Here is a 24,065-nt window from a genome sequence, read left to right on the forward strand (position 1 = left end):
TAGCTATCTTAGAAGTGCGCGGTCACACCCATGGTATGATCTAATGACCCACCCACGGTCACACTGAGACCGACCCGAGGACAACGTCGCTGGAGAAGATCATCAATTGCAGCGCAGGAGAGGAGTGGCCGTTGGTGACGAAGTGATCTCATCCAATTCTGAGCAGGAGCGGCCAGAACCGGAACCATGACTATGGACACCACCGCCCTGCCATCGGAGCTGCTCGTGACCCCACAGCCGCTGGTTGGCTTTTGCGGGCTGGACACGGCGCGGGTGGCGGTGCACAAGGCCGTTTGGGAGGCGTTTAGTGGCAGTCTGCAGCGCAAGGCCGCCGACCGAGCAGCCGTCCAGTACAAACTGTTGCCCCCCAACTACGAGTTCCCGGTGGCCAAACCCAAGCGGGCCTCCTACGAGTGGTACCACCCAAAGGGCATACTGAAGCGCAACTGGATGCTCAAGCACCTGCACGTCGTGCCCTCGGTGGTGGTGCTGTTCCAGGACATGGAGTGGAACGACCTCCAGTGGACAGAGAAGCAGGTGCAGTGTGCGGCCATTGTGCAGGCTCTAAAAAACGCACTGCAGGAGCGGAATACCCGGCTTTGCCTGGTTCTCTTACAGAAGGCCGCCCCATTGCCACCCGGCGAAGACCTCCTGGCCGCGGAGCGAGCTGCCAGTTTAACCAACGCTTGCGGAATAACCAGCAAGATGCTGTTCATCCTCCCCCACACGGAACACCTCTCGGGCTACGCTCTTCGACTGGAGTCCGCCTTCCTGGACATGGCCCAGTCCTACTACGCCCTCATGTCCAAGCGGATACGCAACCATCGAGATCAACTAACGGCAGCGCACACCTCGCTAAAAATTCGTCATCAGTTTAAACTGGGATTCGTGGCGGAGATGCGTCAGGACTTTAGCACAGGTCAAAAGTAAGTTCCTTAGTAGTTTATTTACAAAGCAATTACTTATTATATATTCTTCCCCAGGCACTATTTCCAGGCTTATGCCAATCTAGACGAGATTCGAATAAATGACGGCAATTGTTTGGAGATTAAAACTCTGGCCGGGTTTTTGAACTACAAAATTTGTCGTCTTATGTTTAAGCTGAAGACTCCAAGGGATGCCATCAACCAGTTCATCATCCATGTGGAAAAGTACAAGTCTCGAGTGGGTTTCAAGGATCTGGCCTTTGAGCACCATGCCTGGCTAAGCACGCAGTAATGTCCACCAGAGAAACTCTTGTTATTTTCTTTGTTGACAACAAATTTTATTGTAGACATTCTGTATTCGCCGAGCTGTTTTGCGAGGCTATTAAGAACGGACTGCCAGCCCTGCAAACCCAGCATCCCGGGATCTATTACCACAAGGCAGCTGAGTATGTGATGAAGCGACGTGATTCAGCCCAGGAGGCCTACGCTGCACTGCAATCCTCCGCAGAGGCCACATCCCTGACGACTCAGAACCCCTTGTCGTTGTACACGGAATTCTTTGGCATCCGGGCGGTCAAGACGGGCGATCTGGTGGCCGAGCAGCAGGCCAATTTGCAGCTCTGTGATCAGGAACTGGGCTATAACCATTCGGCGGGGATCATAGCACTCCTCAGCCAGGCCATGGCTCAGTTCAAAATCTACAAGTGCCTCAGGTTTCGCAAGAAACTAGCTATCGATATGGCCGAGGAGTACCTGAAGAGTGGAGATCATGCCAAGGCCTTAACGTAAGTTTATAATTTGTATGATCCATTAGATTAAAAATAATTTTTTCTTTTTTGCAATTTAGTTTGTACTCCCTAATGCTGCCTGATTATCGCCAGGAGAAATGGTCAACGATATTCACCGATGTTTTGCTAAAGACTCTGCGTTGTGCTTTGCTCTCGGGATCCGTGGCCGACTACATTGCCTGCAGCGTTGAGGCTCTGTCCCTGCGCCATCATGGCGAGCAGGCGGAGCGGATACTGTTGCTGGAGAACCTGTGGCAGGTGTTTCAGGGTGTGCCACCCATGGGAAAAACTCAGTTAACGCCTGAGGCCGAATCGATGTGGACAAGTGCGCTGGCCAGCGTGAAATCGCCCATTCCAATTGATTTAGATAAGGTCAGTGATGTGGTGGAAATGTGTGCCACATTCGAGCGAGTTCAGCTGAACAATGACGACTTGCTGCAGCTGCAACTGATAGTGCGGTAAGTTTTCTGCACTCCTATTATGAAGCAAATCCTTAACCTACCATTATTTTAGTGTGCTCACGGATGTACCATTGAGAGTGCGCAGCTTTCATGTCATTTTAGCCGATGCCTCAAATCCACAAAACAGCTACAAACTGGAGGCACTTAAGTATTTCTGCTTTCCTAGCCTTACGCAATTGCGTGGCCAAAAGCAGCCGCAGGAGGAGCAGCAGGAGAGGCTGGCCCAAGACCCCAAACACTTCGAGAAGAACATGAGATTGGAACCCGGCTCCTACTACCAGCTGTTCTGCAGCACCGAAGCTCAGCAGTTTCACGAGAACACCCAGCTGCGCATCGTCCGTCTGGAGGCCCACATGGGCACTGACCAGGTGGCGGCTCTACTGACGTGCAGCTCCAACTACTCACGCCAGCTGTTTCGACACCACACGCGCAGCCGCGATCTCGATGACAACGTGACGATTAATCCCATTTGCTATATTGCGCCCACGTAAGTCAAAGCGATTTATACCGGAAGCAGTGGTTTATTTCCGGACAATTGCATGCAAGCAGCGCATTTTACGCTCCACTGAACATGTCTCTCTATTCCAGGTTTCATCTGGACACGCAAACGAACCTTGGCCATGGACATGAGAACGGATCGAACGAGGAACTGGCTGTGGTGTCTACAAGAATGCTGGTTAACGAGTACTATCCAGTTGTGACCACTGTCAGCAATCCGTATAACGTTTATCTGCAGAATGTGGGCGTACACATCAGTGTTCCAGTGGGTCTAAGGAATAGTGGTAAGTATGTGCTTTTTTTAGGATGTGGTTGCTTTATGTGTATATATCTAATGTTCCTTATCTTATAATGATCAAAAATGACAGTAGTTTAGTAAATGTATGGGTGCAACAATGACCACATATTATAATTTTTGTAGGGTTGAAACAAGGAACAGATTCCTTACTTTTATCTCATATTTTAAAGTATTTATTGAGAACATTATTAATTATACATTTCCTAGTTGCCCTGGGTTAATCCGAAACATTTAAAATTTATATAGCCTTTTACTTTTTGGATTCACATGCCCAAAGCCTTATCGATAAAGCTCCTAACAGTCTTGACATTCGTATAGACTCCTGGTGAATTTTTTCTGGCGCAGCCTACGCCCCACGAAACTATTCCGCAGAGTTGTCCCTGGTACACAGCCGGTCCGCCGGAGTCGCCTTCACAGGAATCCTTGACGCCGGGCACCGAAGCACAGAACATGGTGCTGGTAATGGTACCTCGTAGCTTGTACTGGCTCATACAGGTTTTCCGGGGAATGAGGGCCACATCCACGCTGCGAACTTGCATTGAAACAGCCTTGTTGCGTTCCGTAATTTGTCCCCAGCCAGAAACCTTGATGAGATCTCCGGCCTTAAAACTCGTATTGCACAACTCAATGGTGGACACTTTGGGTCCACTGATGGAAGATTTGAGCTTTAAAACAGCCACGTCTGTGTTCAGGGTGCGGGCATTGTAGGCTTTAGGGGTAAAGACTTTGTCCACGCCACTCCTTACACCCGTTTCCGAAAGTTTCGTCACTCCGGCAACCACCTGGAGGCGAGAAGCTCCCACTCCCTTAACGCAGTGGGCAGCCGTGATCACATGTTGCGGCGTGACCAATGAGCCGCCGCACATAAAGTTCCCACCGATGCGCAGGGTCACCAGATAGGGCACACTGCCAATATCTACAGGGACGCCTCCCACAATACGACTGTTGGTCTCAATGTTGGCGGCCCAGCAAAGCGGGATTAGGTGAAGCCACAAAGGCCACAGCATAGCCATCAGCTCACTCCATCCCTTGATATTTGCCCAATCCGGTAGCTGTAACTACCAATCCCCGAGTTTCCGAATCGCTGGCCACCTGAGTAAACACCTTTTCGTTCGCAGTTCCGACTCGGAACGCGCGGCTCTGTGCTCCGATTTATATGCCTTTTGGAAAACAATCATTACACAGCACACATATTATTTTATTGCGCAAATAATAATTATTTTAATAAACCGTTTTGTCCGGCTTATCGTCGGATTTCATCATGATTTAGAATGAGACCCAACAAAAATTGTTGTCTAATGGGCCTTATATCGGTGTTCTGGTCACTTTTGCTGGCCTTGTTCGTGGATGCTCGGCTGTAGTTCTTTAGACCCATCAAATTGGTTGATTGAATAATTAGTTATTGAAATGTATCTATCATAGATAATTCGATCTGAGTATTTTTTGTTTGAACCGTTTGGAAGGTTGTAATGAAGTTTTTGTATTTATTTGGAAATACATTTCAGTGAGCTTAATTTTTATTGTGTTCAATGGCTATAACATGCCACTATTTATAAAAGATCACATAATTATTAAAATGTTAATAGGATTTAAGGGTTGACAAAAATTATTTTTGAGATTATAGGAATTTGTAGAGATTCACAGATGTTCTGTACATTTATTTCTTAATAGAGTTAGTTCCTGATCCTTCTTAGTGTTTGTTCTATAAAAGAATAAACCCTTCCACTAGCCACGTTGGTGTAAACACCTGGAAAAGCAGGACGTGCACACCCGAATCCCCAAGAGACAATACCGCAAACCTGACCACGATAGACCAAAGGACCTCCTGAATCTCCGGAGCAAGAGTCCCGGAGACCACGTACGGCGGCACAGAGCATGGAATCACTTAGCTTGGCAACTCCGGCATACGAAAGCTGGCATTCTGGACCCGGAAGAACCCGCACCATGGCCGTACGGACCTGTTCGGCAGGATCACGGTTGTTCTCGCGAGTAACACCCCAACCGCTGATCCTGGCATATGCATTACCCTGCGGTGGATTGCGACAAGGAGTAATGGTGGCCACTTGCCCAGGAGTCAGGGAAACAGGCTCCTGTAGTTGTAACAAAGCTACATCCATGTCAAAGTTGGTGGAAGAGTAGCTGGGTGAAATGTGGAACATGGCTACGCTGCGAACCACGGGAGCCTCCTCATCCAAACGACTGACACCGGCGTGGATCGTGTAATCGCCTGGCTGGGATCCATAAACACAATGTGCCGCACTGAGCACCACGCTGGTTGATATCAAGGATCCTCCGCAGATAAAGTAACCACCCTGACGGAGGTAAACCAAGTATGGAACCTGAGCTATTGTTGTCTCCCTGCCGCCCACTATGCGAGTTTTGCTGGAGGAGCTGGGAATTACGAGTGATAGCTGGCAGAGCCACCAGAGCAACCATAGACCAACCATGGCGTATCCGAACTGTCAGCTACTGAGTCAGATATGCAGCTATTTTCAAAGTGATAATGATGCTGTTATTGGCTGCCACCTGGCCCGGAAGTTCGATCACACGATCGTACTATTATTCAGCACTCCGGAAGAAATATTATTCGTAATAAAATATAATATACTAAATCTACCTTATTACCACATATTTTGGTTCGAGACAAAAATTGATGGATCACCAGCAATGTCGTTCTGTAAAGGTCTTCAGCCAGTACGTAATCGATGGACTGCCGAGGCGGGTGTAGACCCCTGGGTAGCCACTGCCACAACCACAGCCCCAGGATACGATGCCCACAGTGCGTCCAGCGTGGATTATGGGTCCTCCGGAGTCTCCCTGGCACGCATCTCTATCATTTTTCCCAAGAGCACAAAACATATTATTTGTAACTTTTCGCTGACCCCATTTCAATGATTTGATGCACTGCTTCTGGGAAACCAGCTCAACTTGGGCCGCCTGCAAACACTGATTCGGGTTGTGACCCTGATTGTTGATCGCTCCCCATCCCATGACCGTTAGATTGGCCTGCCGGGGCATATCGTTGAAGTCGATCTTAACCAGACTCGCATTGCCAGCGATGTCAAAGGGGCGACTCAACCGGATCACGGCAACATCGGAGTCCAGATCGCGCTGTGGGCTGTAATGCGGTGATACTCCGACATGCCAGACCTTACGAACATGCTCTGGCGGAGACGGATCGCCCAAACACTGTTGTTGGGCATGTATGGTCAAATCCCAGAGTTTTTGATGCCGTCCCTCCAAACAGTGAGCCGCTGTGAGAACACAGCTGGGCGAGATTAGTGCGCCACCGCAACGGAAGAAGAAACCACGTCGGAGATTAACCAGAAATGATTGCTTATCCACGGGCGTGGTTTTTCCTCCAAAGATTTTACTCAATTGAAGAGTAGAGGACGAGCATCCGTCCAATAGTTGGAGCAGTGCCAGTCCATAGAGAAGTTTAAACATGGTCTACAGAAATGCAACCTTTAAAGCAAGTTTTTATATTAGGTTATAGGCTTCCTGCATACCCCAGTTAATTGCCTCTAGATAAATATGAACTATTTATTGACCCTTAGTGAAATAACTTAAGATTAGACTTAGGAATGCTCTTCTACCACGCGCAGAAACCAATCCCGGATCACAGGCACACTGGTATAAACACCAGGCAGAGAGGAGGCGCATCCATAGCCGAAGGATACAATTCCGGCCAGTTCACCGCGATATACCAAAGGACCTCCCGAGTCACCATCACAGGAATCCTTTTTATACAGCTTGGCGGCGCACATCATGGAGCGGGTGATGCGATGGATGCCCTTGAAAGCCGCGACACAGGAGAAGCGCGACCACATGGGCACCAGGACGCTGTGCACCCGCGTTGCCGTTTCAGTGGCATCGGGAGTTAAAAAGCCCCAGCCCGAGACTTTGACCAAAACTCGAGCTGGAACGGATTCGGAGGCCAAAGCTATGGTCTCTATGTTAGCTCCAGTCATTTCTGAAGTAAGACGCAGTGCAGCCACATCCATATTAAGGGTCTTGCGATTGAAATCCGGACGAATTGCCACAAAGTCCACCTGGCGGATAGTAGCATATGGACCACCCTGATCGGAGGCACCACCATAAACCTTGAACTCATCCTTATTCTTGGCGTAAACGCAATGGGCCGCAGTGATCACCCAACGGGGTTTTATAAGCGATCCTCCACACAGCTCCGTGGATGTGGTGACCTGTACGAGATATTTTTCCTTCTTGATGCTGGACACCTGACCGCCAATAATGCGGGGCTGTATCTCCATGCTGTCGAAATAAGAGGTGGAAACTGATCCCTGAATCGGGATAAGGAGCAGCAGCATGGCAGACAGACACCGGCCAATCATGGTGGTTAACTAACTAGAGTAAAATAAGGCAAACATCTGATTTTATATCAGTAAATCTGCGTGGAACAGAGATCAACATTTACACAATTGTTTAATCAACCATCTTTGCCTGGAAGTCAAACTCGGAATTGAATTTGGAAGAGCGGAAACGATCATATCATATACATATTTATCAAAGTAAAATCCACAAAAAAAAGTTTGCCCTTTAATAAAAAGACATAAGAAAGCCAAATTCTTTTCAAAACAAAATTCTGACTTATAAAGACAAAAATTAATTTAGCGCATAAAAAATTAGATTTATTTTGCAATAGATTTGTTTCACAATCATTTTATATTCTCTTGAACATAAAAGATCATGTTTAAAACTTATCAAGTAGTTATTAGTTTCACCTAGGGAAGTCTAACACGTTTCGACCGTAAAATTCTAAACAGAGTTAAAATCTTAAACAACTGCCTACATGCCTAAGTTATTTATCTTTTCTGAGGAATTCACTACAGTTTTGTTGACAGAACACTATTTTTTTTAGTCTATTAACGAGGCCAACCTGTTCTCCGTCAAGATAAACACTTCACTTGTTTGGTCATGGTGAGTTCTGATGAACTTGTTTACCGTTCTTTGTTGATGATTTATATTTTAAGTTCCCAAATTTCCAAAACTTTTTAAAGATCTTGATTGGTTAACAAATATTTATTAAATCGTATGTTGCTACTAACGACCTTAATATCTAGTTCATTTAGTTTTCTATCGTTCAGACTTCAGACTCCTAATTATCGGCCATAACCTTGTTGGCCCATGTGCGGATAGTGGACACAGCTGTGTAGACACCTGGAAATCCGGCTCTGCCGCATCCATAACCGAAGGATACGATGCCCAGCAGGGAGTTGTCCTTGGTCACAGGACCTCCGGAATCTCCGCTGCAGCTATCCTTGCCGGCTGCGCGGCCACAGAACATGTAATTGGTGATCTTGGTCTTTTTGCGATACTGCGTCCGACACTTTTTCTGTTTGGACACTCGTATTTCAGTGGCCTGTAGCGTTTTGGTGGCGGAAGTCCCTCCCTCCGCAGTTACTCCCCAACCCGCAATGCGTACTTTTGATCCTGGCTTTGGCCGATTTGTAGCCATCGATATGGTTCCAATATTTGTGCCCGTTAGGGTTTCGTTCAACTTGAGCAGCGCCGCATCCATGTTCATTTTTTTGCTGGTGAACTTGGGCGCCACGTGGACGGAGCTGACGGTGCGATTGACGCAATCGCTGCCATCTAATGTGGTGCTCCCTCCGCAGACCGTAAAATCGGAGGCACTGTGTCCTTTCACACAATGGGCGGCGGTTAAGACCCACTGGCTGTTAATCAATGAACCTCCACACAGATTAGATCCCCGGCGCAACTGGACAATGTAGGGAGTCGTGGAAATCGTTGTGCTGCTGCCACCCACAATCCTCGATTGGATTTTGGCTGGAGTTGAAGTTTTCTTATTTTGATTGACCTTTTTGGCGGATAGTTTTCTGGCTGTATTTCTGTTGCGGTTGCTCCTTACTGCCATATTTTTTCCATTGGCGTTTCTCTGTCGCCTGTTTCTTTTAGCAGTCGCCACCGCATCGCCCATTTGGCTGAGCTCGGCCAGGATCAGCACGGCCAAGATCACATACTCCCAGCGCCAAAGCATCTTGCTGTAAACTGTTGTTTTGGCGACCTTGCCCAGGCTTTTATGCCCGAATATTCAGCAAAACATAGGTAAACCACCTGAGCAAATAGAACGGGTCACATTGGAAGGCACTGCCACTTCAATGGCATTATTAGTTCAAATCCAGATGACGTCAACGATCAGGGTTAACCAATCTAATACTGATTTATTCAGCTTTTAAGCGGAGCTAGCAATACCTGTAAATATTATCCGCTATCCAATCGGACAGGTAACTCACATCGGAGTAAACGCCGGGACTGTTTTTGTCGGCACAACGATGAGCCCTTCCCCATGAGACTACGCCCACTAGAAACCCGTGGGAATTTACCACTGGTCCGCCGGAATCAGCGGCACATGCATCCTTTAAACCCGGAACGGAGGCACAGAACATACTGTTTGTAATATTGCGATAACCTCGGTACAGATCCCTGCATTCCTGTTGCGGCATCACTCGCACATGGACGCTGTGCAACTGATTGGGCAGTGATGTGGAGCTGTCATCGGTTAAACCCCAGCCGGAAACCCGAACAAAAGAACCAGGACGAGGAGATCTCACGGCCAACGAGATGGGTTGTGCAATGGAGGCCTGGAGCGGTTGCTGGAGCTGCAACAGAGCCACATCGTGTTCCAAAGTAACGCGACTGTAGGCCGATGGGAGCAGGATATTCCTCACATAGCGGGCATTACGCATGTCATTCAGATAGGTGACCCCGCCTCGAACCACAAAGTCGGACGGCTGACCATCTTTCAGGCAGTGGGCGGCGGTCAAGACGCAATGTGGAGTGACCAGAGACCCACCGCATTCGAAGTTCCCACGCCGCCTAATGTTGACCATATACGGCTGATTCCGCACCTCACTTGGATGGCCCCCAACCACGCGGGGACTCCGCCGTAAGCCGGGCTCTTCTGCTGGGATCTCCGGAATCCAAAGCAACCAAATCATCAGCGGAACCAGCACACCTTGCATCTCGATCTTAACTGGCCTGTAATGTGAACTTCGATGAACTGGAGCCCCAAAACCTAGATAACAATCATTTATAGAGCTGAGCGGCACTGACCTTACCCAATGAGAATCAACTTACAAAAAACACCTGTTTCCCGCTGTTTACACACGGCAATGAACTTGGTATTATGGGGGCTAAGAGGAAGTAAAGAGACACTATTCCCACTCGATAGAGTTTGTTAAGGGTTTATAACAAGATATAAGATAAGAACAGATAGTGGGAATAAAATGATTGTGCTTGTTTTGGGTATCCAAACAAAAAAAAATATGGGGGTCAGTGGGTTTGCTTATATGTTACACATCAATATATGAAAACAAGAAAGGAAGCAAACTTCAGCAAGCCGAAGTTTCTTTTTTTTTCTTGGAGGTATGTCACTTTCAAGTTGGCTTAAATTTGGTAAACTTATGGACTGTAGAAGTCTAACCGTTTTACATGTCATCTGAAACTTAAGAATAAGCAACATTAAAATGGGACTAAAAACGGATCAACGTTAAAATAATAAATTTGAACGCAGATTTTTAGAGAATCGAATCACAATTCTTTAGAGGTATGCCACTTTGAAATCGGATTAAATTTGGTAAAGTTGTGGAATCTAGAAGTCCAATTTTTAGTCACACTTTTACAAGACATCGGAAAATTAGAAATAACTAACATGAAAATGGGTTAAAAATTTGATCAACGTTAAATTGAAAATTTTGAATGCATATTTTTAGAGAATTGAATCACAAGTCTTTAGAGGTATGCCACTTTGGAATCGGATTAAATTTGGGAAAGTTATGGTCTCTAGAAAGAGACATCGGAAAATTAGAAATAACTAACATGAAAATGGGTTAAAAATTTGATTAACGTTAAAATGAAAAATTTGAACGCAGATTTTTAGAGAATCAAATCACAATTCTTTAGAGGTATGCCACTTTGAAATAGGATTAAATTTGGTAAAGTTGTGGAATCTAGAAGTCCAATTTTTAGTCACACTTTTACAAGACATCGGAAAATTAGAAATAACTAACATGAAAATGGGTTAAAAATTTGATCAACGTTAAAATGAAAAATTTGAACGCAGATTTTTAGATAATCAAATCACAATTCTTTAGAGGTATGCCACTTTGAAATCGGATTAAATTTGGTAAAGTTGTGGAATCTAGAACTCCAATTTTTAGTCACACTTTTACAAGACATCGAAAAATTAGAAATAACTGACATGAAAATGGGTTAAAAATTTGATCAACGTTAAAATGAAAAATTTGAACGCAGATTTTTAGATAATCAAATCACAATTCTTTAGAGGTATGCCACTTTGAAATCGGATTAAATTTGGTAAAGTTGTGGAATCTAGAACTCCAATTTTTAGTCACACTTTTACAAGACATCGGAAAATTAGAAATAACTAACATGAAAATGGGTTAAAAATTTGATCAACGTCAAATTTAAAATTTTGAATGCAGATTTTTAGAGAATCGAATCACAAGTCTTTAGAGGTATGCCATTTTGAAATCGGATTAAATTTGGTAAAGTTGTGGAATCTAGAAGTCCAATTTTTAGTCACACTTTTACAAGACATCGGAAAATTAGAAATAACTAACATGAAAATGGGTTAAAAATTTGATCAACGTCAAATTTAAAATTTTGAATGCAGATTTTTAGAGAATCGAATCACAAGTCTTTAGAGGTATGCCATTTTGAAATCGGATAAAATTTGATAAAGTTATGGACTCTAGAAGTCCAATTTTGGGTCACCCTTTTACAAGTCATCGGAAAATTAGAAATAACTAACATAAAAATGGGTCCAAAATTTGATCAACGTTAAAATGAAAATTTTGAATGCAGATTTTTAGAGAATCGAATCACAAGTTTTTAGAGGTATGCCACTTTGGAATCGGATTAAATTTGGGAAAGTTATGGTCTCTAGAAGTCTAATTTTGAGTCACTGTATTACAAGACATCGGAAAATTATAAATAACTAACATGAAAATGGGTTAAAAATTTGATCAACGTTAAATTGAAAATTTTGAATGCATATTTTTAGAGAATTGAATCACAAGTCTTTAGAGGTATGCCACTTTGGAATCGGATTAAAATTGGTAAAGTTATGGAATCTGGAAGTCCAATTTTGAGTCACTCTATTACAAGACATCGGAAAATTACAAATAACTTACATGAAAATGGGTCAAAAATTTGACCAACGTCGTATTTAAAATTTTGAATGCAGATTTTTAGAGAATCGAATCACAAGTCTTTAGAGGTATGCCACTTTGGAATCGGATTAAAATTGGTAAAGTTATGGAATCTGGAAGTCCAATTTTGAGTCACTATATTACAAGACATCGGAAAATTGGAAATAACTAACATGAAAATGGGTCCAAAATTTGATCAGCGTTAGAGAATCGAATCACAAGTCTTTGGAGGTATTCTATTTTGGAATCGAATTAATGAAATCTATAAGTCCAATTGGAATATAAATTATAAGGGAATCAACCACAAGTCTTTGAAATTGGCTTAAATGTGGTAATGTTATTATTTACAAAGGATCTAATAAATAAATTGAGTTTCACTAACCTTGTCAAAAATGTTTTTGAACATCCTCAATTTTAATTACATTTTTTTTCATAAGATTACATATGTAAATTCTTCAAATATCACTTAAAAAACAAAAACAGCACAATTAAGTGCACAGAAAAAAAATATTTAAAAAACACTAATATTTTCATATGTTGAAATATATATTTCACTTAAAACTACAAAACAAAAAATAAAAAAATGTAAAGGTCTAAAATGTAACTTTTTAATTCACAATAACAAAAAACAAAATAAAAGCAAGATCAAGCAAGCTTACATGTTTACACTCGCAAACGTATCTTTACACTGATTTATGAGTGTGTGTAGAGCACCCCCTTTTGCACCTGGCCCAAGGAGCACCCCTTTGGTCGAAATGTACCAAAAGTTGCCGTTTAAACGCAAAAAATTTAAACGATATTCTTGCAGAGCACAACAATCACTTCTTTTCTCAATATTTATAAGCCTTTTAACAATTTTTGAATCCGAAACCGGCAGAAATTTAATCATTTGTAATTTTAAGTGAGCAGGCGTGCGTCGCTGGCATTTGCGGGAGAGAAAACTGAAAGCTCTGCCGAGTTTTAGGCGCTCAGTCGTAAGAAAGAGCTTTTGAGCTTTGACCAACGGTTAAAAGCTCTTCCAGTGATCTGCTTGCGTTTTACCGACTTATTCTTTCAGTACCGTTACTTTGTTTTTTATTGAAAAACGAAAAGCAAATACACAGAAAGAAAAATATATAAACAAAATCGGCTTAAATTTTTGTTATAGACTCTAGAAATCCAATTGTGTGTCACCTTTTTACAAAGAATGTTATAAATAAATTAGGTTTCACTTACCTTGCTAAACATATTTCTGAAGATCCTCAAATTTAATTTCATATTTAGCCATAGGTATAAACATGTGTATTCTTCAAATGTCACTTAAAAAAAAAAACAAAAACAGAACACAGTGCACAGAAAAAAAATATTTAAAAAAAAATAAACATTTTCATACGTTTAAATATATGTTTCACTTAAAAACACAAAAAAAAAAAATAAAAAATGCATAGGTTTAAAATTTAACCTTTCATTTCACAATAAAAAAAAGCGAAAAAAAAGCAAGATCAAGCTAGCTTACATATTCACACTCACAAACGTATCTTTCCACTGATTTACGAGTGTGTGTGGAGCACCCACTTTTGCAACTGGCCCAAGGAGCACCTCTTTTGCATCTGGCCCAAGGAGCACCCCTTTTTCAATTGGCCCAAGGAGCACCCCTTTTGCAAAATGTACTTAAAATGGCCGTTTAAACGCAGAAATCGAACCGACCTTCTTGCAGACCGCTGCACTCACTTCTTATCTCAATATTTTAACACTTTTAACAATTTTTGAGCCCGAAACCGGCAGAAAATTAATTATTTGTAATTTTAAGTGAGCAGGCGTGCGTCGCTTGCACTCGCGGAAAAGAGAACTGAAAGCTCTGCCGAGTTTTAGGCGCTAAGTCGTTAGAAGGAGCTTTTGAGCTCCGACCAACGGCAAAAAGCTCTTCCAGTGATCTGCTTGCATTTTTCCGACTTCTTTAAGTACCGTTATTTTGATTTGATTCAAAAACAAATAGCAAATACACAGAAACAAAAATAAAAACAACTTTTTTGGACCAGTAAATTATTTTATGTGGATTTTAAAATATAACAAAACAATATTTTTAAAATTCCTTGTGTTCCCCTTTTCAGTATTCCTCACAACGGACATCTCCCCGGGCCGCCAGAAGCTGCACGCCCAAATCCAAATCGATGTGGGCGAGCTGTCCGCCCACGGGAGCAACACGGCCACCTTCTACATTTTCAGCCTGGCAGAGGCGGAGATCAAGCTGCAGCAAAGATTGAGCTACACTTTGGATGTCGACCGGGGGTCAGGAGGAGTTGGCACCAATGCCCGGGTCAGCACCGCCCCAAATAGCTCGGAATCCACTCCAGATCACGAGGTAAAGGGTGTGGTCCAGAGCCTGGCTGCGATTTCCCCGGTTCAGATCGAGTACATTGACGAGACGAGGTTGCGAAAGTCTCGGGAGGATACGCTCACAGTGCGTTGCTATGGGGACTTCAAGTTCACCGCCCGTTTCTACACGCTGGACAGAAAGCCCCTCAACCAGGTGTATCGCGGGGAGAACTTCCTCCTGAGGGCAAACACGGAAATAGTGGCTGTGGATGATGTGGATATACTGGACAGCTTCTTTATATGTGTATGTATTCTGGGATAGGTAAACCTTGAAACCCCTCTTAACAACCACTCCCCTTCTCCAGGATCACAATCTAGTGCAATCGAACTACAGCTTTAAGCGGAAGAAATACACCAACAAGTACAGTGCCGGTGAAAAGTTGGAAAGCGTGATAGTTCTCCGGACGAATGACACCCTGCGGGACTGGACAACTGCCCGGGATCTGGATCACCGTGGCAAGCTGGAGGGCAAGGCGGTGGCCAGTAAGTTCATCCGGCCCGCAGTTAAACTCTCCAGCGAGGAGCCACTTGCTCCGACGCCGCCCGCTGGAATTAGTGCCTACATGAGCAAGAGTCTGGTGACCAAAATACCCACGACCATGACCATCATAAACAGCAATTCGGCGGTTTCCAATGCCCTGCAGGTGGCCAATGCAGGTGTGATGAGCAGTTCCCTGCAGTCGGATGATGTCAATGTGGCCGAGGAAGCCTTGAGTACCCAAGAGGGCCTGAAAACCACGCGACTTGTATACAACAAAGCTCTGGAAGCTGTCCAGGGCACGGGTCATTGTCGCGGCTTCATTAAGGGCATCTACACGCTAGAGGGGCTTCAATCCGCCCTGCCCATTTTCGGAGTATTCTGCATTCGCTGGCGGCGCGCAAATGGCAAGGAGGAGAACGAGTCCAAGTTTGTGATCAGTGGATTGGACATTGCAGAGCCACCGCTGAATATCTACTGCACCATCGAGGAGAAGATGTTTGTGAAGATGCCCATGGCCTTTAAGGTGGTGCTAAAAAACCCCACAACGCATGTGCTCCACCTGATAGCCAACTTAAGTATCAGCAAGACGGATAACTTTATATGCTCCGGTCACAAACAGGTGGGTAATCTTAAATGGAAGCCCATTGGATCTCGCCTTTAAATTATCAACTATCTATTTCAGCTGGACATCTCGATAATGGCCTACGAGGAAAAGGAACTGGTCTACAACCTGTATCCCCTACAAGTGGGCTGGCAGGAATTACCAGTGCTGAGCCTGGAGTACAACACCAAGGCGGATCCGCAGAAGAACGACAGCCAGAATGCCTTGCTCGATGAACTGGTGCAGCGTGCACTGCCCAAACGAGTCTTTGTGCTGGTAAGTGATCCGGTGATCGATAGAATACCTCCAATACTAACTCATCTTTAATCCTTAGCCACCTCTGAAGCAACAGAACAAGTAAGAAGGATGATCCAGCGATGATGCCGATATAGTTTAAGTGTTTTAAAGTTTACAATTGTCACTGGTGTGTAAAAATTAACTACGCCAACTCCCTCTTTATTGCTAACAACAAACATACATTACATAAATAGCTATATTTAGAGAGTTACATAGCATAATACTTGAGAGTGTGTGATTGTATTGTATAATGTATTGTTAAACGGGCCAAGACACACTTGACACTCTTGTTAGTTGATTACGGCATTTCAGATAAGCTGTGCTAAGTCCTGGTCAGTACCGCAAGCTGAACATATTTTCGTACATCCTAAGAACGTACAGTAATAAATTTAAAGCATACAAATATCGTTGAAAAAGCTCACAAGTTTTAGTTATTTCCGGATCACTTTCCGCTTGAAGAGAACTTGAAGACTCCCTTTTTCTGACTACGGTTTTCGTTCTGCTAAAAAGGTTAAAGTAACTAGTTAATAGGAGGAACTATTATAATAGTTATCTATGGTGACTCACCAACAACCGATTTCCGAACAGCATAACGGCCTTGTCCTCCGCTTCCTGCGGCGTAGCTCGTTCTGCAGCAGACAGAATTGGTTGACGCTGGTGGATATGCAGCTTCTGCTTGATGGCCTGCGAGAATATCACCCGCCGACTCACGGATTTCATAGCCAGCAGCAGATCCAACCAGGTCCACGTTACGTTGTGATACTCCAGCGTCGGTATAACTAGTGAGTAGTCTGTGATGTCCTCCAGATTCTTCTCCTTGTTGCCCTTGTAGCTTACGCGCACGGGCACCTCGGGAATCTTGATATAGATGAACAGCTTGTTTTTCTCCGCGCGCTCCTTCATCTTCTCCACGTCATCCTTTTCAATCTTCACATAGAATTCAGAGTCCTTAGCTCCCTTTTTACCCTTACCCGAGCGCTTTGTGGATGAAGATGTTGAAGGCTTGGCCTGTAAATTCGTTGTGGACGCCGAGCTAGTTGTGGCGTTGTCATCCAACTCGTCGCTCACCTCCGTTTCGGAGGCATCGCGATCCGGGAAGCAGAACTTCAGCATTGTGCTGTAGAACTTTTTCGTGATGGCAATCGTGATGGGCGCCACATTGATCTCGAAGTGTTCCTTCACTGATATGCCGCCCACTGGAGCCTTCTCCCGGCAGAAAATGCGCAGCACTCGCTTGTGGGTGTCGACGGGCATATCTTTTTGGATTTCGGTGGCCAGCAGTACATCGCGATAGATTTCCCGGGGCAAGAGGTTCTCCATGCGTATGTTGCCCAGCTCCAGCAGGTGTTCCACCGAGTCGTCGCTCTTGGACTTTTTGGTGTAAAGGAAAGCGCTCAGGACAAGATCGGCTATGCCGATCTGGCCATCCGTCTCCGTGAGCCGCCACTGGGCGCGCTTAAAGCAGATCTCGTTGGTCCGCACCATGGTCACCGACTCGTCGGAGCGCACGTTCAAGATCTTGCTGAGCTGCGACAACTGTGTCTCCTTGTAGCACAGCAGCATCATGTCCAGGTCCTCGCTGAACGTGTTTAGCTCTTCCTTGCTCTCGCGGATCATCTGCTGCACGTGATCGTATTCCTGACGCAGGTCTAATGTGTCGCCTTCCTCATTCCGCTCCTTGCTGATCATGTGTGTGTCTTTTTCCAGCGAGCGAATCTTCATTAGCAGACTCCGGATAACCGTCTGCTTTTGTTGAATAGGTCGCTTCTGGTCCTCCGTTGAGTGCAACTGAAGCTGAAAGCGCATCCGCGTAAGTTTCTCGGCCGCCTGCTTTCTTTGCGGTTCGACATAGAGCAGCAGGTTGTTTACAATATCCAGGATCATGGCATACTGCACCGAGTTGGTGCACACATCCAGATCATGATGCATCAGGGTGAATGCATCTACGGGGTCGTCCTGTTTCTCCCACGGCGATTGCAGCTCTTCTGAAGGCGGAGGCGGTACTTCCGTTATGCTATTAGGATCGATGGCATCGCCATAGCTCACATAAAAGAACTCGCACTTACACTTGGACACAATGCGCTGCAGTTGGACGGGCTGTGCCTCGCCAGAATTTTCACTCAGAAAGGCACCCACAGTTTCGGAGACTACGCCGCCCACACTACGCCCACTGCCCACCAAGTGCGAGATGTCCGGCAGATTGTTGATCACTGTCTCGTCCTTGTCCTGAATGTTGTCCACTGTCAGCCACATGATTTCCTTCTCCAGCAGGGAGTTATTATCTCCCGCGCTGACTGTCGCATAGTACTGCATGCACTCCAGCAAACCCTTCCACGTGGTCTTCGAAATGAGCGAACGTTCCCGCCAAACTGGGCGATGCTCCCGCTGCAGAATCTCCGCCTTGGCAGCACTGATGATCACATAGCCAGACGTCTCACAGCCCTTCAACAGCACCTGGGAGTTCACCAGGCTGATGGACCAGTTCTCGTGGATTATATCCTGGGCGGAACACGCTTGCAGACCCTGCAGCTGGAGTTCCCTGGATTGGGTGCTATGATCATCGCTGTACACATTGAACTTGTGGTCCGCCTCCGCGATGAGTTGCTGCAACATCGCTGTGGCAAGGTTCTGGGCTGGGGCCTTTTTCAGAGATGCATTTGCGTTTGAAACTAAAAATTTGTACGTGATATCTAATGATTTAAAGTAAAGTATAAATAAACTTACTTGGCAAGACCTCGCTGCTAGTACTGGATAAGGTAATGGTGCTATCACTTCGCTTATGCTTGAGAACAGCAGAGCTAGGACCCTCCTTGCGATAGCTCTTTACCGCCTCGGTGGACAGATTGTTCTTCAGTTTCTGGGACTTCATAAAGGAGTCAAACAGAGTGAATGCCACATCCCGATTGCTCTTGGTCCAGGCTCCCTTTAAATCATACACCACCAACTTATGGGTGGGCGTCGTGGACTGGGCCTTCACGTCCTCCTCTGTGCTCGTAGCCGTCGTGGGTATCAGTGCTTCGCGCCCGTAGGAAACCTTGGCCACGCTCAGAAAGTAGAATCGCACTATCTTGAAGGCATCTGCTGCACTAGCCAAATTCTCATTCTCGGTGAGAATGCTCTTTAGCCAGATCTCAGCGTCGTTCAGCTCGCAGTTCATGTAGATTGTTGACCAATCCGCCCGTGGGCGATGGATGAGCCCATCGTCAATGGGATTCAGGGTGAGTGAGTGTTCGGAACTGAAGGACACTCGACGGCCGTTCAACTGGAATCCCTTTTGCAGGGCATGGGACATCCAGTAGAGCACTTGGAATTTGTGCAGGCACATCTGCAAGTTGGCCTTCTTGTAGTGCCGACTTAGCGGCTTTTTTCGGGGTCTCACATTGTTAAAAACCGGACCACGACGCGTGGGCCTTGTCACACCCGATAGGATCAATTGGAGACTCTCAAACCATCTCAATGTGCTGCCGTATAACACCAGACTGGGTATGTCCAATTCCAAATCATCGCCCGCTTTAGGCTTCGTCTCAAAGGAAATCCAAATATTAAGATTCAACGAACGGAAGGCACGGAATGAGTCGTGAACCTGATTGCTTGAGTACTCTGGCAGCTTGTCCGGAGCACAGGGCATCACGGCGTGGTGGTCGTTGGGATTGGCCAGACAAACCCACTTCAGCTTGACGGTCAGCTTAAGATTCGGGAAATGAAGCAAACGGCAATCGTCGTAACGTGAAGCCGTTCGAACAGTGACCTGTAAAGGGATAACTTTAGTAATCTGTTGGACAACTGTTAGGATTTATTGGCTTACATTCAGTTCCCCTTTGAACATAATCTTCGCATTGGTCAGCACAATCCCGCAATTATTCCAAGTCAACTCCATTTCCTCAGTGGTGTTATAGGGATCCAGCGAGGCATGGAGGAGTATGGTAAATCGCTTGGCTATCAGCGTTAAACGACCATGCAGCAGTAAACGCAGCTTGTCCCAAAATGGCAAAGGAGGCGAGGGATCCTTCGATGGAGCCGAGATCTTCTCAAAGCTCAGGTTGCACTGGGCCATCACAGGTTCCCAGCAGGCACCAAAGGCATAGCTGCAGCTCTCTAGCTCGCAGTCAAAGTCGTGGTAGAACTTTAGCGACGGCATGCTGCGTTGGATTACTTTGGTGCCAAATGGTTCACCCATCTCAATGTAGACATCACGCTTAGCTCGCTTGGAGCCCATTTGCTCGGCTCCACAAAGATTGCCATACAGCCGCATGCTGTTCACACAGAACATCGGTTGCGGGAAGTCCCTGAAAGTATAATAATAAATTTATAATTATTAATATGATTTAACGGTATAGATGACCACGCACCTCAGCATGAATTTCCATTCGGTGCAGCTGATGTTGACCCCTCGACACCAGAGAGTAGAGAACTCCAGTCCCTCCTCCGGCCAGGGACTCTCATGATCGATCTCACGCATTATATGCGTCACATTTTCGTAGCCATGGATGGAGGTGTCTGCCATGGCCATAATATTCACATCCGTCATGATCCAAGCCAGCAGGCGTGTTCGAACTGGGCCACTTTCGCGAATCTTCTTCGACCGCTGTATGTATATTTCTGAGTTCTTCTTCACCAAGTTGGCATAGAGACTTTCCTTAGTTCCAGCTGGCAAAAGGAGACGTTCCGAGCAGAGCTCTCCGATCTTCTTATCGAAAACCGCCTTGCGCTTCAAGCTTTCCAGATATTCGTCCACCAGCAGGACATAGTTATCGCGAAGCTTCACTTCGAAGGGATCGTCGCTGATTTCCAGCAGGAACTCCTTGATCTTAATCACCAAATCACAGGGCAGCGGTGAGTCCACCGTAAACGGTTTCTTCTTATAGTTATGTATAAGTTTTAGCCACTTGAAGTGGGAAACACACTCGCCGTTAATGGCATTGTAAAAGTCGTGGTCATATGGGAAAATGGCTTTAAACGATCCAATGGTCGTGACCCACACTTTGTTGAAGGGCAACACAAAGCCAGGAAAGTTTTGCCGTTCTTGGGTGAGTACCTCCAGACGTGGGACTGACTGCAGATCCAGCTCTTTGACTGTAAATATGTGCTGATCATCGATCTTGACAAACACATTCTCCGCATAGATGATGCACCGTTCCTTCTGACTGAAGAAGAGGCTCTCCACAAATATCTGAATTGAGTGACGATCAGAAAACTTTATCTCAAATATTGTGCTACGTTCGGCAGACAACTCCACCACAAGTCCTCCTCTGGGAGTGGTATTCTTTACAGGCGAAGCTGGAATCGCCAACTCCGTCTTCAAGTCTTGCATATCCCTTACTAAGGTTAACAGGTGCATGTGCAAATTGGAGTTCCACGTGGCCTCCGTGTTGCCGGGTATGTAAATAGACAGTTTTCCCAATGTACCCTCCACTTGTTCATGCTCCAGTCGTATCAATTTGCAATTGGCAAACACGTCCGAAAAGTCGGTGAGACAAAGCGAAGAAGCCGTCAGCGAGCGCATTATTGCCATCTGGAACTCCTCGAGTTTCAAGGTGGTCAAATTTTGAGCCCGCGACAAGTTAAGCTCTGAGAAACTGAGCAGCGTATAAACATTGTGATGATTAACAAAGTAAGCCGTAATATCCTTGACCTTAACGGACACTCGCAGTGAGGTAGATGATTGTGATGGCTGCACGGACAGGGTGAGGCCTGCATTCGGCCTAGCCTGAGATTGACCTGACATCCTCTTTGGTTCCATTCCACGGTACTGCCTGAGGCACTCCATTGATTTGACCACAAACTCCGCCAACTGCATGCTGTACTCCGTGCGGAAAGTATGCACGGATATGTCCAGTTTGGTGGTGTTCGCATACGAGCAGAGCTTAACCAAGCTCACTCCGAGGAAGAAAGGCGACCCAGGCGAATGGGTTTTCTTGAGGTTGTTTGTGTCGTTAATAGAGTTCTTAAGATTTGACCACAGCGTTTCCACCATTAGTTCCATGCTCCATTGCCGTTGATTCAACAGCAAATTTAGGAACTTGTTTTCATAGAGATTACTTCGTTTCTCCTCGATTTGTTCCAAGAGGAACCTTGTATGACTGACGCTCATGGCTATGTGCTCATCCTCCAATTTCATTAGGAGTGAGACATTGAACAGCTCCGCACAGCCTTTGACCACGATCCTTTGCATGATCCACTCGAGAACACCGCCTTCCCGTCTCTGATTCCCACGGAAGTGGCTTTCCGGCGCCGTCTCCAGATACAAGTGATCCGGCAGAGATTTCTGCTTAAGTATCAGCTGCATTGGCTGTGATCCGCTCGAGCGCTGGCGGGCCAGAAAATTGTTGTTGACAAAGTCATAGATCTCGCTGTGGTTATAGATGATTTGAAATGTCTTAAGCTTCACATACAGATTGAAGATGTCTTTTTCCAGCTGATGGGGGAATATTTTGGGTAACACAAACATAAATTCTACAAAGGCAGGCGGTACTTACCACAGAATCTATGGTGAATTGTTCTACAAAGAGTAGTTTCTCATATTTAGTATCAATGTCTAAGTGCTGAAAACCCAATTTTGCAAGCATTGATGGTAGCAAAGTCTTTTCATCTGTGACTTTCGAGTTAAACTTTCCCGATATCTGTGGGTAAAAGTTAAAGTATTTATAAATATAAAGCAGTTATCTAAGAATCGACGTACTTGAAACGACTGCAGCTTGGCACTAAAATCGTTCTGTGAATTTTCTTTGACGGCGGAGAATGTTGCCGCTCTGATGCTAAAGCTAAAGTTCTTTGGTATAATGGGCGCCAGCTTCTCGTAGTTATCATTGTCGAAGGACCTTTTGGAGGGAGCTAAAGCCTGCGTGGAACGTCGTGACTGCTTACCAGTCGATGTCCTTCGCTTGGCCTCACTAAGGAATTCGTACAGACCGCCGTGGACGACTGATTTGGCATTGTTGATAACCAGACTAAGGGTCTATGAATTGGATAAATGCTTAGTATGCCATAGAAACGCAATTTAAATCTCTTACATCCATAGACAGCGGTCCCTGAGCAAAGAGCGACGCATCCAGAGTCATGTCGAAGCTGACCTCGCCCAGGCATGGCCGAATCTTGTTCAGATTCTCCAGTGACTGGCGGCGGGAGCTGCAGTGCCTCAGCATCTTGGCTTGCGCTTCGCTGAGCGCCGCATTTACCAGCAGGACACGGGCATTCTGGACGATACTTCCGTCCAGATGGAGTTCCTTTGCCGTGGCATGAATGAACCAGCCCGGATCAAAGTCATTGTTCATCAGGACCACTGATATGTTGTTAATATGTACGGCCATAAATTGGGCAAATGTGATGATGCTCGCCGGCACTTTGGTTTGCCTGAAGTCTGGCACACCCTTCGCCTCCACCGGCTTACTCTCTTGAGTCCGCCGGAGTTCGTAGAAGTCCTCAGTGTCATCCTGCCGGCTGTGTATGTCCTTGTTGATCCGGATATCGCGGATGTAAATGGAGAGCAGCTTGGTCACCTCGGTGGTGAAGAAACTGCTACGCAGGCACACTTCCTCGATTTGCTGAAAGACCAAGAGGCTTTATCGCTTCGAAGTGAGAGATTAAAGGTTATTCATACCACCGAGAATCCACTCTTGCTGATGTGCACATTCTTCAGGGACAAATAGGGCAGTGAGATGCGCCCAATCCGTACTTTGACCCGAAACCTCTTTACCAAATACCAGCTAATGCCCGTGGGCAAAATCCTAAAATGGAAAGTGATTAGATTTTATGTTTACAACGATGATGAGCCAATTATGTTGGCCCAACCCAAGCGGTACTTACCAATAGATGATGATGAAGAGCGCCAAGCAGAATAGCAGCAGGTGTAGCATCATGTTCGCGCCCCAAACACCATAGTGCTCCAAAATTTAATTTGTTATATTATTGTTTTTAAATGTTATTACTAAAAATTAAATACTGAAATTTACTAGTTGCGGGAATAGTGTGAACTTATTTAAAAAGCTCAAAAATACCACCTCAAACGGTCTGTTGCTAATCTAATTAACCCTTGGGGATCTGCCCAATTTACAAGCAAACTTTTTAACAACTTTTGAGTCATTGCTAACTTAAAAGTTTGCATCAAATGCTCTCAATTTAAAATCAATTCCATGTTTTGTTCCT

The 24,065-nt window shown here is 45.4% G+C and overlaps 8 protein-coding genes across 11 annotated transcripts; 1 reads left to right on the forward strand and 7 right to left on the reverse strand.

Moving 5' to 3' along the window:
• The first annotated feature begins 59 nt into the window (after positions 1–59).
• Positions 60–16,339, forward strand: LOC108040379 (trafficking protein particle complex subunit 11). Its single transcript, XM_017117837.2, has 10 exons — positions 60–926; positions 984–1,214; positions 1,274–1,711; positions 1,774–2,172; positions 2,228–2,662; positions 2,764–2,957; positions 14,280–14,788; positions 14,850–15,644; positions 15,708–15,902; positions 15,961–16,339. The coding sequence occupies exons 1-10, from the start codon at positions 187–189 to the stop codon at positions 15,985–15,987; spliced, it is 3,963 nt and encodes a 1,320-aa protein (XP_016973326.2). The 5' UTR covers positions 60–186; the 3' UTR covers positions 15,988–16,339.
• LOC123037447 (seminase) lies at positions 3,100–4,582 on the reverse strand. Its single transcript, XM_044458157.1, has one exon. It carries the CDS (start codon positions 3,982–3,984, stop codon positions 3,235–3,237), a length of 750 nt encoding a protein of 249 aa, XP_044314092.1. The 5' UTR covers positions 3,985–4,582; the 3' UTR covers positions 3,100–3,234.
• LOC108040370 (seminase) lies at positions 4,623–5,437 on the reverse strand. The gene has a single exon (XM_044458156.1). It carries the CDS (start codon positions 5,416–5,418, stop codon positions 4,645–4,647), a length of 774 nt encoding a protein of 257 aa, XP_044314091.1. The 5' UTR covers positions 5,419–5,437; the 3' UTR covers positions 4,623–4,644.
• Positions 5,553–6,433, reverse strand: LOC108040381 (chymotrypsin-1). Its single transcript, XM_017117839.2, has one exon. The coding sequence runs from the start codon at positions 6,416–6,418 to the stop codon at positions 5,630–5,632; it is 789 nt and encodes a 262-aa protein (XP_016973328.1). The 5' UTR covers positions 6,419–6,433; the 3' UTR covers positions 5,553–5,629.
• LOC123037446 (trypsin alpha-3) lies at positions 6,478–7,558 on the reverse strand. The gene has a single exon (XM_044458154.1). It carries the CDS (start codon positions 7,324–7,326, stop codon positions 6,550–6,552), a length of 777 nt encoding a protein of 258 aa, XP_044314089.1. The 5' UTR covers positions 7,327–7,558; the 3' UTR covers positions 6,478–6,549.
• On the reverse strand, positions 8,044–9,000 carry LOC108040380 (trypsin). Its single transcript, XM_017117838.2, has one exon. The coding sequence runs from the start codon at positions 8,991–8,993 to the stop codon at positions 8,091–8,093; it is 903 nt and encodes a 300-aa protein (XP_016973327.2). The 5' UTR covers positions 8,994–9,000; the 3' UTR covers positions 8,044–8,090.
• On the reverse strand, positions 9,199–10,121 carry LOC108040383 (trypsin alpha). The gene has a single exon (XM_017117840.2). It carries the CDS (start codon positions 9,976–9,978, stop codon positions 9,199–9,201), a length of 780 nt encoding a protein of 259 aa, XP_016973329.2. The 5' UTR covers positions 9,979–10,121.
• On the reverse strand, positions 16,102–23,900 carry LOC108040378 (protein KIAA0100). 4 transcript variants are annotated; one of them, XM_017117836.2, is made up of 11 exons: positions 23,727–23,900; positions 23,521–23,647; positions 22,934–23,464; positions 22,603–22,878; positions 22,400–22,543; positions 20,273–22,338; positions 19,729–20,209; positions 18,648–19,671; positions 16,491–18,592; positions 16,346–16,422; positions 16,102–16,290 (listed from the first exon to the last, which is right to left on the reverse strand). In XM_017117836.2, exons 1-10 carry the CDS (start codon positions 23,777–23,779, stop codon positions 16,366–16,368), a joined length of 6,861 nt encoding a protein of 2,286 aa, XP_016973325.2. In that variant the 5' UTR covers positions 23,780–23,900; the 3' UTR covers positions 16,102–16,290; positions 16,346–16,365. The 4 variants fall into 4 exon arrangements, with proteins under 4 accessions (XP_016973325.2, XP_016973323.2, XP_016973324.2 ...); XM_017117834.2 differs by having other exon boundaries at positions 16,346–16,425; XM_017117835.2 differs by having other exon boundaries at positions 16,102–16,422.
• Between the last annotated feature and the right edge of the window lie 165 nt (positions 23,901–24,065).

Source organism: Drosophila rhopaloa, unplaced genomic scaffold (genome assembly GCF_018152115.1).
Source record: "Drosophila rhopaloa isolate 14029-0021.01 unplaced genomic scaffold, ASM1815211v1 contig_163, whole genome shotgun sequence".
Lineage (NCBI taxonomy): Eukaryota > Metazoa > Arthropoda > Insecta > Diptera > Drosophilidae > Drosophila > Drosophila rhopaloa.

Bases quoted from the DNA above. Each gene is read 5' to 3' on its own strand.
- LOC108040380 (XM_017117838.2), bottom strand. From the start codon at position 8,993: ATGCTTTGGCGCTGGGAGTATGTGATCTTGGCCGTGCTGATCCTGGCC.
- LOC108040379 (XM_017117837.2), top strand. From the start codon at position 187: ATGACTATGGACACCACCGCCCTGCCATCGGAGCTGCTCGTGACCCCA. The intron at 1,215-1,273 runs GTAATGTCCACC...ATTTTATTGTAG, and splicing joins CATGCCTGGCTAAGCACGCA to ACATTCTGTATTCGCCGAGC. The intron at 15,645-15,707 runs GTGGGTAATCTT...TATCTATTTCAG, and splicing joins TATGCTCCGGTCACAAACAG to CTGGACATCTCGATAATGGC.
- LOC108040381 (XM_017117839.2), bottom strand. From the start codon at position 6,418: ATGTTTAAACTTCTCTATGGACTGGCACTGCTCCAACTATTGGACGGA.
- LOC108040378 (XM_017117834.2), bottom strand. From the start codon at position 23,779: ATGATGCTACACCTGCTGCTATTCTGCTTGGCGCTCTTCATCATCATC. The intron at 23,465-23,520 runs GTATGAATAACC...TTGGTCTTTCAG, and splicing joins GCAAGAGTGGATTCTCGGTG to CAAATCGAGGAAGTGTGCCT. The intron at 18,593-18,647 runs GTAAGTTTATTT...ACAAATTTTTAG, and splicing joins TAGCAGCGAGGTCTTGCCAA to TTTCAAACGCAAATGCATCT.
- LOC108040383 (XM_017117840.2), bottom strand. From the start codon at position 9,978: ATGCAAGGTGTGCTGGTTCCGCTGATGATTTGGTTGCTTTGGATTCCG.
- LOC123037446 (XM_044458154.1), bottom strand. From the start codon at position 7,326: ATGATTGGCCGGTGTCTGTCTGCCATGCTGCTGCTCCTTATCCCGATT.
- LOC123037447 (XM_044458157.1), bottom strand. From the start codon at position 3,984: ATGGCTATGCTGTGGCCTTTGTGGCTTCACCTAATCCCGCTTTGCTGG.
- LOC108040370 (XM_044458156.1), bottom strand. From the start codon at position 5,418: ATGGTTGGTCTATGGTTGCTCTGGTGGCTCTGCCAGCTATCACTCGTA.